General features: G+C 32.5%; 1 protein-coding gene across 1 annotated transcript in view; it reads left to right on the forward strand.

The window, feature by feature from the left end:
• Positions 1-6,510: 6,510 nt before the first annotated feature.
• LOC137615218 (chymotrypsinogen A-like) overlaps positions 6,511-15,000 on the forward strand; it is a 24,975-nt gene continuing 16,485 nt past the window's right edge. Inside the window, exons 1-3 of the mRNA XM_068344898.1 lie at positions 6,511-6,639; positions 12,716-12,824; positions 14,404-14,528. Coding sequence (XP_068200999.1) covers positions 6,568-6,639; positions 12,716-12,824; positions 14,404-14,528 — 306 coding nt within the window. The 5' untranslated portion in view covers positions 6,511-6,567. The remainder of the gene's footprint in view (positions 6,640-12,715; positions 12,825-14,403; positions 14,529-15,000) is intronic.

Below are 15,000 nucleotides of genomic sequence, written 5' to 3' on the forward strand. Positions count from 1 at the left end.
ATATAGGGGAGATTATCCTTTGCAATGGCATCTGGATTTTATTTTTAATAACTATAGTAGGCCTACCATATTCCTTCTTCAAATCATTTTGCACAACTATTCACGGTTACTCTTCCTTCATGACCTAATGTTATTAACAATTGTATGAATGGTATTAGTAAGAGAGATGTTAATAATAGTAGAAAAGGAAATATATATTTTTGTTATTATAACTTCAACAGACAAACAACAATGATTACGGATTTGATGACAATAATATAAAAAAAAGATGGCCAAAACGTAGCAAATCTAGAAATCTTGTATATAGGAATAATTCATTATTCATACAGGGATTTTTTTTCTTTTGCTCTCCAGAAATACATTTTATTTATTTCATTGTAATTTTACAGGAGTTTTAACCGTAAAATCTTATATGTAAAGGTAAAAACAGTTGAGAGAAAATGTCTAACTTAGGAAGTTAGATTCTATTGTTAACTTTCTTCATCATATGTTCTAAGGATATATTCTTGACGAAAGCAAAACAACACAATGTAGTAGCATATAAGAAACGTTAATGTCTATCTTCATATTATTATTATTATTATTATTATTATTATTATTATTATTATTATTATTATTATTATTACTTGCTAAACTTCAACCCTAATTAGAAAAGCAGGATGCTATAAGCCCAGGGGCACCAACAGGGAAAATAATCCAGTGAGGAAAGGAAACAAGGAAAAAAAAGAATATTTTAAAGAGTAACAACATTGAAATAAATACCTCCTAAATAGACTATGAAAAACTTTAACAAAAAAAGAGGAAGAGAAATAAGATAGAATAGTGTGCCAGAGTGTACCCTCAGGCAAAGAGAACTCTAACCAAGATACTTACGTATCCTCGCATTCATACCCTCTCTCCTGTTTGTGAGTATATGTTATTCATTCGAGGTTTCCAACAACCGAATTCCAGTTACTCTTTTGAAGGTATTTTCTGAATCACGAGGCACACAGACACGCAAACACCTTCGCATATACTTTACATGACGGAACAGTCAAGTCGATAAAAGTCTTTGTTCTCTTAGGAATTGAAATAGATACCTGGAAGTTAGGTGAATGATGCGGGTAAGGATATGTGGGTAGGGCCCTCATAGCAAACTACTAAATGAGAATCAGAAGAGAAATACATCCTGCACTTAGAACGGATTCCCAAGGGACAGGCGTTTCTATCATCATCATCATCCTCTCCTCCTACGCCTATTGACGCAAGGGGCCTCTGTTAGATTTCACCAGTCGTCTCTATCTTGAGCTTTTAAATCAATACTTCTCCATTCATCATCAACTTTATGCTTCATAGTTCTTAGCCATGTAGGCCTGGGTGTTCCGACTTTTCTAGTGCCTTGTGGAACCTAGTTGAAAGTTTGGTAAACTAATCTCTCTTGGGGAGTGTGAAGAGCATGCCCAAACCATCTCCATCTGCCCCTCACCATGATCTCAGCCACATATGGCACTCGAGTAATCTCTCTTATAGTTTTATTTCTAATCCTATCCTGCCATTCAACTACTAAATTGTATAATGAGGCTTCTCTATACAAGAGGTTTCTCTTCATGAGTTGTGGCAATGGGAGTTTTTCAATTTCGGAGGACTCGTTGATTCCAGAGTTGCTCCTCAAATGGAGAAAGTGACGACATTCATTTGGAAAATACATAATAGCTAGATGTACTTTCTTAGTCAAAGTTGATTTTTTTTTTTATGAAGTAACTCGTACAACATTAGCGTTGGTTGCGCTCTATTCCAGTCATCTGTTTTTCTCAAACAAGCCCACAGTACACATTGGTCTTTGGCTGTAATGTTTCCTATATGAAATAATACAATATTAGAAAAAACTTACAAAAATAAAGCATATTCACTCGCTTTTAAAATATGAAAAACTCTTTAGTAGTTTTGAATTTTCAGAAGAATTTTATTGAGACGCTGTCAAAAGTTACAGCTGGATGACCTCAATACAGATGGCTCCGAACGACACGTGAGTCCAGGAAGGAATTGAAAATGAAGAGTTCAATTGAAATTACGTAAATCATTCATATTTGGAAACATTTTGACATTCCTCGAATGGATGTAAGGATTATAATGGATTGATGTTTATGTAGTATGAATTTGGAAAATAGTATATGTACTGCAGTAAGCACTTGTTCCGTAATTTTCTTGGGAAAACTGTTTTTATCTTTTGTTTTAATTAAGGTTTTTCCATCTTTTTAATTATAATGATAATGACCCGTAAATAAATACCAGGAGATATAAATATGTTTCACCATCCTTTGAGTAAAATGGAAAGAAACTTTAAGATACTTAGGATTCATACTTGAAGAAACCCCTTCTTTTAAGTTTTGGGATCTTGGCATTATTAAATAAAGCAATATTTAGTTAAACATATACCCATCCATGCTTTTCCCGAAGGGGAAAAACAATTATGATTTTAATGATAAAAAAAACAAACTTTTTTTATCCAAGAAAAAGGTCGTCATATCTGAACTGAGAGAGAGAGAGAGAGAGAGAGAGAGAGAGAGAGAGAGAGAGAGAGAGAGAGAGAGAGAGAGAGAGAGAGAGAGAGAGAGAGAGAATATTCCATTATGTTATTTGCCGGTAGAAAACGCCAACTGAATTAAAGAGAGAGAGAGAGAGAGAGAGAGAGAGAGAGAGAGAGAGAGAGAGAGAGAGAGAGAGAGAGAGAGAGAGATATTCCATCATCTTATTTGCTAATAACAAACGCCCACGGATTTAGAAAGAAATTCCATCATCTTATTTACCAGTGGCAAACGTCAACTTAGAGAGAGAGAGAGAGAGAGAGAGAGAGAGAGAGAGAGAGAGAGATGAACGTCACTCAACATCGCGTGTGCTGTCCAACTGTCATTCAAAAGGGCTGGATGAATCAGTCACATGATTTAAGATCTAATCATCTAAAATTCTTTTCAGAAAAATAAAGATCCTCTTTATATGGTGCCGAGGATCTTCCACCCCACATTATAAACTGCGTTTGGAATATCGCGTGATATCTAAAAGGTCTTTTAGCGGGGGGTTGATTTTTGTAGGGTTTTAGCTTCTAATTGCTGTTTGGATCCCAATCTCCTGATGGATTTATTAATGAGTCTCCGCAGGATATGTTTTTTTTTTTAGTCACTGAGTAACATTTCGGTCACTGAGTCGCCATAGTCATCAGATATATTCGTATTAACATAGACTGTCCTTTTTTGAGTGGTGGAAAGTAGGTAGTATGTCACCAGTCACCCATTGAGATACTACCGCTAGAGAGTTATTGGATCATTTTCTGGCCAGACAGTACTACATTGGAACAATTTCTCTGGTTACGGCTCATTTCATCTTTGCCGACACATACACAGAATAGTCTGGCTTATTCTTTACACATGATCCTCCTTCCTCATACACTTGACAACACTGAACTTACCAAACAATTCTTCTTCTCTCAAGAGTGGGGATACCTTAGAGTGGTGAAAAGGTTTGCGTATGGCCATGATCAACAAAGGTGTAAGTGATCTGACGAAAATCTCCCACCATCACCAATTCTTAGTGGCTAGCAGGATGATGAAAACTGGCCAACCCCCAGACATAAATTGACATGTCTGAGGCCTTTGTACTGCAGTGGACTAGAAATGGCTACTTTTGTTGTTTTGTTACGTAGAATGTAATACGATATCACATCATTAACATTTAATTTTATTTTGCTTTCTTGTAATAAGCTTATTTATAATCCAAGCAACATGAAAGTTGGAGTCTTTTAAAATAAAAAAGACTATTTTTCACCTTCACTGTTCTACTGTAGTCAATGAGATGATTAAAATATATTACATTTCTTAACATGAAACTTACATTCACTGTTAAGAATTTGCGGTAAAAATCCTGGAATAAATGTTGCCAGATATTTGCCGTTTTAAAAACGGATGTATTGACGTAAAGGAGTGATATACTAAGTATGGTAGAATTACGGTCGCCTATATTTTACTGAAATGCGGCTGTGAACAGTATATTTTCACGAATTGCAAAATAACATTAAGTTATTTACATGGCTGTCATGAATATTTTTTTTTGCTAATTTGTGTAATAGAAATAATTTTACTTGACTAGCACGTCATTTTGTAACTTTAATATTCTGGTTACGGTTTTTTTTGTAAAAGCAAATGTTTCCTTAATAGGCCAATTATCTCCTACTAAAAATCTAGAAAACTCGGAATATGCTCTCTCATTTATCTTGAAATATTCTACTCAAAGGCTTACTGAAGTTTACTGCATTTACGACGTTTCAAACTCCAAGGTTTAAATTCAATTTCGTTAAGGCCCGGTCACACCGCCCGAACGTTGCTGGAGCGTTCCTTGAACGGTAGGGAGGTGGACCAAACCCCCGAAAATTCAATTTAACGTTTTTGCGTTCGGTCTTTATTAGGCTGCTGAACGTAGCAAATCATTGCATATTTCCTGAGTTTTCTTATACCTCTATTATGGAAGTTGCTAATTTATGCAATAAGGGTATGGGTATACAGGATGTCGAAAAGCGTAGCGGAGTGATATTACAGTCACCAACTTGTAAAAGATAATAACAAAGTAGGGTAAAAATTATGGTCGCTATATCTTAATTAAAATTACGGTTTTTTTTAACAGTTTATTAAAAAAAAGCGACTGAAACTTTTCGACATCCTGTATAGCGATACCCTTATTGCATAAATTAGCAACTTCCATAATAGAAGTGTAAGAAAACTCAGGAAATATGCGAAGATTTGCTACGTTCAGCAGCCTAATAAAGACCGAACGTAAAAACGTTAAATTAAATTTTCGAGGGTTTAGTCCACCTCCCTACCGTTCAAGGAACGCTCCAGCAACGTTCGGGCGGTGTGACCGGGCCTTTACTAAAACATTTGTTGATAGAGACGAACGGCGAAGTCTAACCGAGGCCCTTTGCGTCAATAGGCATAGGAGGAAATGATGATGATGAAAAATTTATTGTTTAATTAAAGGAAAAGAAATAATGGTGCTTATAATAATTTCAAGATGAATGTTAAATATTCATTTAGCAAATTTCTTCAAGAACTAAGTCATTATTGGAAATATTTACTTTTGTCTTGTAGACACTTTAAAAAGTATTTAAACGCATATTTCTCTCATGTCAATAATTACTTAATACACTAAGTTAAAATATGAAATATAACTGGGCTTTCCGGAACAGAAACAAATGCTGATCTGCCTTTTTCTTTTTATATGAATTAGTTGACGAGCTGAAGTTACTGTTTCATTATGCCTTTTCCAGAAGTAACTATCTGATACTTATTAATTATTCTCTCTCTCTCTCTCTCTCTTTTTGTCTTAATTTGTTGACGAGCCAAAGTTTCTGTTTGATTATACCTTTTCCAGGAAATAACAATCTGATACTTATTGATTAATCTCTCTCTCTCTCTCTCTCTCTCTCTCTCTCTCTCTCTCTCTCTCTCTCTCTCTCTCTCTCTTTTGTCTTAATTTGGTGACTAGCCGAAGTTTGTTTGATTATACCTTTTCCAGAAGTAACTATCTGATACTTATTAATTATTCTCTCTCTCTCTCTCTCTCTCTCTCTCTCTCTCTCTCTCTCTCTCTCTCTCTCTCTCTCTCTCTCTCTCTCTCTCTCTCTCGTTTAATTTGGTGACGAGCCGAAGTTTGTTTGATTATACCTTTTCCAGAAAATAACTATCTGATACTAATTAATTATTCTCGCTCTCTCTCTCTCTCTCTCTCTCTCTCTCTCTCTCTCTCTCTCTCTCTCTCTCTCTCTCTCGTCTTGATTTGGTGACGAGCCAAAGTTCGTTTGATTATACCTTTTTCAGAAATAACTATCTGATACTTATTAATTATCCTCTCTCTCTCTCTCTCTCTCTCTCTCTCTCTCTCTCTCTCTCTCTCTCTCTCTCTCTCTCTCTCCAGTTAGGAAGGCGTTTCAAGCAATATCTTTTTTCCTTATCAGCATCAAACCTTAACTCTGAAAGAGTTACAAACTATTGCATTTGATTAAAACCTTAGAAATAATTATAGGTATTAAAGAGATCGATGGTCTAATACATCAACACTAGTAAAACCTCTAATGACAAAAAAAAAACAAAATTATTCTAATAATCATGAATGTGCTGATTTATATGGAATCCGATGGTCTTAGTTCATTGACCCATCTTGTTACTAACTCTACCAGCTTAATTATCAAGTATTTTTTTCAATTTCAGTTACAAAATTCTCAGAAGACATGCGACAATTCCTTTTAATTTGCGAAAGGGGACAAAAAAAAAAAAAAAAAAAAAAAAAAAAAAAAAAAAAAACCTAGTAAGATTCCTCAACAGAAATATCCAAGTTAATTAGCCACCTGGCGATATAACTACATAGGCTTTAATGAGCACACCGTCTTAGTTACAAGGTCTCAAAACACATCTATTATGCAAATGAGGTTCCGCGATCCCTTGGATACAACGATGACGAAATTTTCACTCAAGAAGGGAATTTCACTTGCATCCAGAGAGGTGACAGTCAAGAAGCTAGATCAGATTTTCAGTGGTTTTCGTCATGGCGACATCTAGGGGGAGCTCATTAGCGGGAATTCTGATTGTTTCGACGTTCTGGACTTCAGCGCTAATGGTATATTACAAATTCTATTGTGTACACTGTTAAAAATTTGCCGTAAATAAAAATTACTGTAAAAATCCTGGAATAAATGTTGCCAGGGATTTACCGTTTTAAAAACGGATATATTGCCGCAATAGAGGGATATTACGATTGAGAACCCGTAAAAGATATTAAAGTAGGTTAACTACGGTCGCCCGTATTTTACTGAAATACGATTAAGAACAATAAAAATTGGTCGTAAAAAAAAAAAAATACTGGAATAAATGTAGCCAAAGTAGGTTAAAGATTACGGTCGCCTGTATTTTACTGAAATACCGCTGAGAACAATATATGTTTACGGAGAATTTCCGATTAAAATCACGGATTTTTTTTAACAGTGCAGTGAAATGAATGTTCTATTAACTGATCATGTAACTCCCTTGCTTAATGGATGTGTATTTCCGATTCTACAAAACCGTATCTGTGCTTTAGAAAATTTATGTAGTTTCTCAATACACCAGATAATTATTGACTTACTTCTTCTTTTCTTAGTCATTATTTGTTCGTAATACTAGGCAGGCAGTTAATTCTAATAGCCAGGCCTTCTCCATCATGAGGCTCAATACAACACAGTATTCTAGAAGTTTTATTCCAGCTGTTACCAAGTTGTGGAATAATCTTCCTAATCGGGTAGTTGAATCAATAGAACTTCAAAAGTTGGAACAAATGTTTTTATGTTGACCAGGCTGACATGAGTCTTTTTATAGTTTATATATGCATATCTGTTTTTGCCGTTGTTAATAGTTTATATAGGACATATCTGTTTTGACGTTGTTACTGATTTAAGAATGATTTATTGTTAATTTATTCTCACCATTTATTTATTTCGTCATTTCCTTTCCTCACTGGGCTATTTTTCCCTATCGAACCCTTGGGCTTATAGCATCTTGCTTTTCCAACTAGGGTTGTAGCTTGGCTAGTAATAATAATAATAATTCAATGTCGATTGTTCTAATTCTATAAGTACAGTGGAATGAAGGTTCTATTAACTGATCATGTAACTCCTTTGCTTAATGGATGTGTATTTCTAATTCTACCAAACAGTATCTGTGCTTTAGACAATTTGTATCGTTCAATGCACCAGATAATTATTTACTTAATCTTTTCTTAGTCATTATTTAATGCCAATTGTTCTAATTCTATAAATACAGTGGAATTGTGTTCCATTAGCTGTTTATGTAACTCCATGGCTCACCTTCTGTGCATTTATTATTCTACCAAACCGTATCTGTGTCGTTTCTCATTACACAAGATAATTATTGCCTTACTTCATCGTTTCCTAGCCATTGTTTAATGTCAATTGTATTCAAGATAACGAAATCGTAACTTCCGCATTATAATATGGTGAGAAAATCTAAAGATAATCTCAGATACTAACATAATTGGCAAATTTTACAAATACGACTTTTTACACTTCAACCAAATCCATTTGTACATTAATACAATAATGTACAGTTTTAGCCATTTTAATGTTTTGCTTGTACAAAGAGGACTTTTTACACTTCAACCACATAATTTTGTACATCATTTTATGTTTTGCTTTTACAAAGATGACTTTTTACACTTCCATCAAATCCATTTGTGCATTGATAAATGAATGAACGGTTTTAGCCCTTTTGAAATTTTGCCATAAATATTTATTTAGGCCTATAACATGGTGTACCGCACGAGTTTCATAAACGCTCGTATACTGTAACGGGTTTGATTCTTTATCTTATCACTCGCTCCTCCCTGGACTTTTTAAGTGTTTGATATGAATTATCATAAAACATCGAAGTGCAACAAATTTACCATATATATATATATACTGTATATATATATATATATATATATATATAAATATGGATAAATATCAACACAACATCGTGTTCAAAATAGAAATAAATTTCTACCTCATACTTGGGATCGAACGCTATATTTTTTTTTTGGGGGGGGGGGGGGTTGGGGGGTTGTGGGTCGGAGTATTGAAAAGTTAAAGGATTTTTACTGTTAATTACAAAGGAAAACGAAATCTTAATATTGAAACTATTACGAAAATAATACGAACTCGTTATAAACACATTAAAAAAGTTAAAAACCATGAAATCAGAACTCACTAATTTGATGTGATTTATAAAAAAACAAATAAGTACTAATATATACATTGCTGAAAATCTGATCCAAAGCTTTCTTTTCATGTGTGCTTATGTGATCTCTAATAGAATTTCTTTTGGATGTTGCCTTCCTTTTAAGACCTATTTCATGCACGAAAATGGGGAGTTTAGATTCTTACAAACTATATACAACTATATATTTTCCATCGGTGCTTCAAACCAATGGCTAACGATTTTGATATGTTGAGAAAATATGCAATGTAAATTTCTGTAAATTCTGATTTCAAAGAGCTTTTTGATATCATTATCAGCATCATCATCTCCAAGGCCTATTGACACAAAGTGCCACGGTTAGATTTCGCCAGTCGTCTCTATCTTGAGCTTTTAATTCAATAGTTCTCCATTCATCCTCTCCTACTTCGTGCTTCATAGTCATCAGCCATGTAGGCCTTGGTCTTCCAACTCTTCTAGTGCCTTGTGGGGCCCAGCTGAACGTTTGGTTATCAGTTGGATATCAGTGTGTGCTAAATACTTGGGATAAAAGATTTAGGCCTATGACTTGAAGATAATTTCTCTATACTAACAGTATGAAAACACTGCATAGAAACTAACAGAAAATGACCTCAACTCATTCTGACATCTGTGCTGACATTACGAGAACCATTAACTTGCTTTACGTGCGTATTACATATGTAAATCATGATCATTATAAAATTAAACGTTTTGACCATAAACCCAGTTTCTGTTAAAAGATATTCGAAAATATTTCCCCAGGATTTGATTTTTTTTAAAAAATATTTCCCCATGCTTCGGTATATCTCCTACGCACGTGGAAAACTGTTAAACAGGTGTTTCCAAAAGCATAAAATGAGGGCTAATGAATCTCACGACAGTTTTGCTATTAAATAGATTTTCAGATAATTTTGGTTAGCAGTTATTTTTTGAAATTTACGAATACTCCTGTAATTCCAGATTAGAAGTATTGCTCATGCAATGTCCTTCATTACTGAAAGCTTTTGTTTAACTTTACTTTGTATACAGTACGTAGAATACAGTCTTTAATTTCTAATAATGATTACTTCTCTTATAGTTTATTCATTTCTTTGTTTCCTTTCCTCACTGGGCTATTTTCCCTCATGGAGCACTTGGGCTTATAGCATCTTCCTTTTCCAACCTGGCATTATAGCTTAGCTTGTAATAATAACAATAACAATAATAACAATGATGATAATAATAATAATAATAATAATAATAATAATAATAATAATAATAATAATAATAATTTCAAGACATGATTCACCTCAGTATCTCATTTCGTACATCTCTGCAACAGAGCATTAGGCAAGTGAGAAAACACCTTTCAAAAAGCTTCAAAAGCAACAATCACTAAGTTTTGAGATTGACTGTATATATACAATATGTATATATATATATATATATATATATATATATATATATATATATATATATATTTACATATATACATGCATACATACATAGGAATTCATATATATATATATATGTATATATATATATATATATATATATTATATATATATATATATTTACATATATACATGCGTACATATATAGGAATTTATATATATATGTATATATATATATATATATGTATATATATATATATATATACATATATATATATATATATATATATGTATATATACATACATGCATACAATGTTTAAAACTAGAACCACTCCATCTGCATATGATTATTTTATCAATATTTCCGATCACACTAATCTTCGCAGCGCTCTTAAACACACACACACACACACACACACACACACACAAACACATAAGTACTTTTTCCCACATTTCATCTTATTAGGCAAATAATAAGAGAACATCTTTAACTTAGCAAATGAAGCCTTGGGATCGTCACGCTAAGCCAAAAACTCATTATCATGATCACTTCTATGTTTTGTATATTACTAATTGGACACATGACGTCACGCATTACGTCAATGGGTTCTTAACGATATTTATTATTCATATTTCGTTCGATCAGAAATGATCGTAGTATTATTCAGGATGCACTGTTGTTGTTATTATTATTATTATTATTATTATTATTATTATTATTATTATTATTATTATTATTATTATCTGTCATCATCATCATCATCAAAATTATTATTATTATTATTATTATTATTATTATTATTATTATTATTATCCAAGCTACAACCCTAGTTAGAAAAGCAAGATGCTATAAGCCCAAGGGCTCCAACAAGGAAAAATAGCCCAGTTAGGAAAAGAAACAAGGAAATAAATAAACGATATAAGAATTAATGAACAATTAAAATGAAACATTTAAAGAAACATTAACAACATTAAAACAGATAATTCATATAAAACTATGAAAAGACTTCTATCAGCCTGGTCAACATAAAAAAATTATTTGCTGCAACTTTGAACTTTTGAAGTTCTACTGATTCAACTAACGGTTTCGGAAGATCATTCCACTGTTAAGAATGTGTATTAAAAAACAGTAAATTTCTTGCAACTTTTATTCCAGGATTTTTAGTTTTAAAAACGGATATATTGACGTAAAGGACTGATAGTACGGTCACCAACCCATGAAAGATAATAACAAAGTAGGTTAAAAATTACGGTCGCCCGTATTTTACTGAAATACGGCTGAAAACAATATATTTTTACGGAGAATTTCCGACTAAAATTACGATTTTATTTAACAGTGTATAATAAGCAATATTACACCAAGAGTTTTGAAAGGTTTGGTGCATCTGATTTTCCATTACATAAAAATTTAGTCGATTTTCTACTAATACTTGCACGCGAATTGCAAATGCAAGACCCAAACAGGATGAATTAAAAAAAACAACAACATAGTTATAGCATAATATGTACATGTACACGCACACAAATATGCTGTATTTATATATCATATACATATATATACTGTATATATATATATACATATATATATATATATATATATATATGTATATATACTATATATATGTATGTATGTATATATATAATGTATATATATGTGTATATATACATATATATGTACTGTATATATGTGTATATTTATACTGTATATGCATATATATATTTATATACCGTATATATATGTATATATATACATATACATATATATACATATATACATATATACTGTATATTTATACACACACACACATATATATATACATATATATGTGTATATATACATATATACATATATATATTTATATATTTATATATATATGTATATACATATATACTGTATATATATACCCATATGTATATATATATATATATGTATATATACATATATATATATATATATATATATCTATTTATACATATATTTATATATATATACATATATATATACATATATATATATATATATATATATTTATATATATACATATATATACATACATACAGTACATATATATATATACATATATATATATATATATATATACACACACACATATATATATACACACATATATATATGTATATATATATATATATATATACACACACATATATATATACACACATATATATATGTATATATATATATATATATACATACATACATACATACATACATATATATATATATACATATGTATATATATACTGTATATTCATATATATACACATACATACATACATACATACATACATAGATATATATACATATATATATATATATATATATATATATATATATACATACAAAAATTACTTTAACTCGTCCTCTTGGACTTTCAAGTGAAGTATATCTTCCTTTTAAGATTCCAATAAAAAACGTAATTATTTATTACATAGAATGGGAAAAAAATAAGGTGATTGAAGATTTAAAGAAAAAATGCAAATTAAGTGAGCGTTACATATACAAATTAACAATTGTTAAATAAATATTTCCATCCCATATACATCAGGAGGGCAGTCGTGCTTCTGGACAGTCGAAGGAACTGGAAAGTAATCTGGAAGGCTCAGCTTCGATGACGAAGTCAGGGAAAGAGGATACTATAGGTCTCAGAGCTGAAGGTAAGAATTACTGGTGGTCTCCTATAGGTTTCATGATGGGTAAATATTCCAATAATTTATTATTTGTAATTTTTTCCCTAATACATCTTTACAAACATAAATGAATTAATAAACCTAATTATATGCCAATTTATGCATTTTTATACATTTTGGAATTCATTATCAAATATAATGGTAATATTGTCCCCTATGTTTCGAGATGGCTAAATCTTCCAAGAATTCATTAATTGTAATTTTTTCCTAATAAATCTTTACAGATATAAATGAAAGAATAAAGTTAATTATATGCTAATTTTTGCATTGTTATACATTTTGGAATTCATAATCAAATGTAATGGTATTATAGTTCCCTGTGTTTATTAAAATGACTGAGTTATTAGTTTATGATAATATAAAGGCCAATTTCCTTAAAAATTAAACAAAATAATTTAACTTTTTTTTCCACTTGTATTTCACATTTAACCATTGCTAACGTATAAATCCATCAGGGAAATTAATGACGTCATTAAATTAATTGAATGGGAATTGGCATAAAATAAACTTACATGCATCTTTATCTGTGCCAAAATAAATGCAAAATTAAGAACGTTCAATTGTGTGCAAAAAAGTATCTGCTTATTTTCTCTCATCATATTCCTTCTCTCTGTCTGTGTCTCTCCTGTCTCTCTCTCTCTCTCTCTTTCTGTCTGTCTGTCTCTCTGTCTGTCTGGACTAAAAAGTGTTTGAGACATTCAAATTATTGTAACACACACACTCACTCACTCACTCTCTCTCTCTCTCTCTCTCTCTCTCTCTCTCTCTCTCTGGACTAAAATGTGTTTGAGACATCCAAAATCCTTGTACCCCTCTCTCTCTCTCTCTCTCTCTCTCTCTCTCTCTCTCTCTCTCTCTCTACTAAAAAGTGAGATCTAAAATCCTTGTAACTCTCTCTCTCTCTCTCTCTCTCTCTCTCTCTCTCTCTCTCTCTCTCTCTCTCTCCTGGACTGAATAGTGTCTGAGACATCCAGAATCCTTGTAACTCTCTCTTTCTCTCTCTCTCTCTCTCTCCCTCTCTCTCTCTCTCTCTCTCTCTCTCCCTCTCTCTCTCTCTGGACTAAAATGTGTTTGAGACATCCAAAATCCTTTTACCCCCCCCCTCTCTCTCTCTCTCTCTCTGGAATAAAAAGTGTTTGACATCCAAAATCCTTGTAATTCTCTCTCTCTCTCTCTCTCTCTCTCTCTCTCTCTCTCTCTCTCTCTCTCTCTCTCCTGGACTGAAAAGTGTCTGAGACATCCAGAATCCTTGTAACTCTCTCTTTCTCTCTCTCTCTCTCTCTCTCTCTCTCTCTCTCTCTCTCTCTCTCTCTGAACTAAGGTGTGTTTGAGACATCCAAAATCCTTTTACCCCCCCTCTCTCTCTCTCTCTCTCTGGACTAAAAAGTGTTTGACATCCAAAATCCTTGTACTTCTCTCTCTCTCTCTCTCTCTCTCTCTCTCTCTCTCTCTCTCTCTCTCTCTCTCTCTCTCTCTGTCTGAAATTCGATGCACCCCAATTAACTAAGTAACGAGCAAATCATATTTTTCTCATTATTCCAAACAGTTGGTTTGCGATGTGAGGAAAACCCATTGCCCTACGCACTGAGCCCTGGAGATATATTCCGATTCAAATCCCCGCGCTTTCCTCGCAGATATCCGAGAAACACCGACTGCGGATGGCTCTTGACGGTAAGAACAATTACTTAAGTATTACATGCACTGTTAAAGGAACGGTAATTTTAATCGGAAATTCTCCGTAAAAATTATACTGTTCTCAGCCGTATTTCAGTGAAATACAGGTGGCCGTAATTTTACCATACATTGTTATTATATTTTACGTGTTGGTGATCGTAATATCATTCCTTTACGTCAATATTTTCGTTTTTAAAACGGTAAAAATCCTGGAATAAATGTTGCCAGGCATTTCCGTTTTTCTCATGCAAATTTTTAACAGTGTGGTAAATAATAAAAGTTCATTACATAACTTAAAAAAAAGACCCAAGCCTACATGGCTGAGGACCATGAAGCGTGAAGCAGGAGATGATGAATGGAGAAGTATCGATTTAAAAACCCAACATATAGACGACTGGCAAAATCTAACCGAGACCCTTTGCGTCAATAGGCGCTGGAGGAGATGATATGATGATAATGATGAGGATGA

Source organism: Palaemon carinicauda, chromosome 2 (assembly GCF_036898095.1).
Source record: "Palaemon carinicauda isolate YSFRI2023 chromosome 2, ASM3689809v2, whole genome shotgun sequence".
In the NCBI taxonomy this organism is placed as follows: domain Eukaryota; kingdom Metazoa; phylum Arthropoda; class Malacostraca; order Decapoda; family Palaemonidae; genus Palaemon; species Palaemon carinicauda.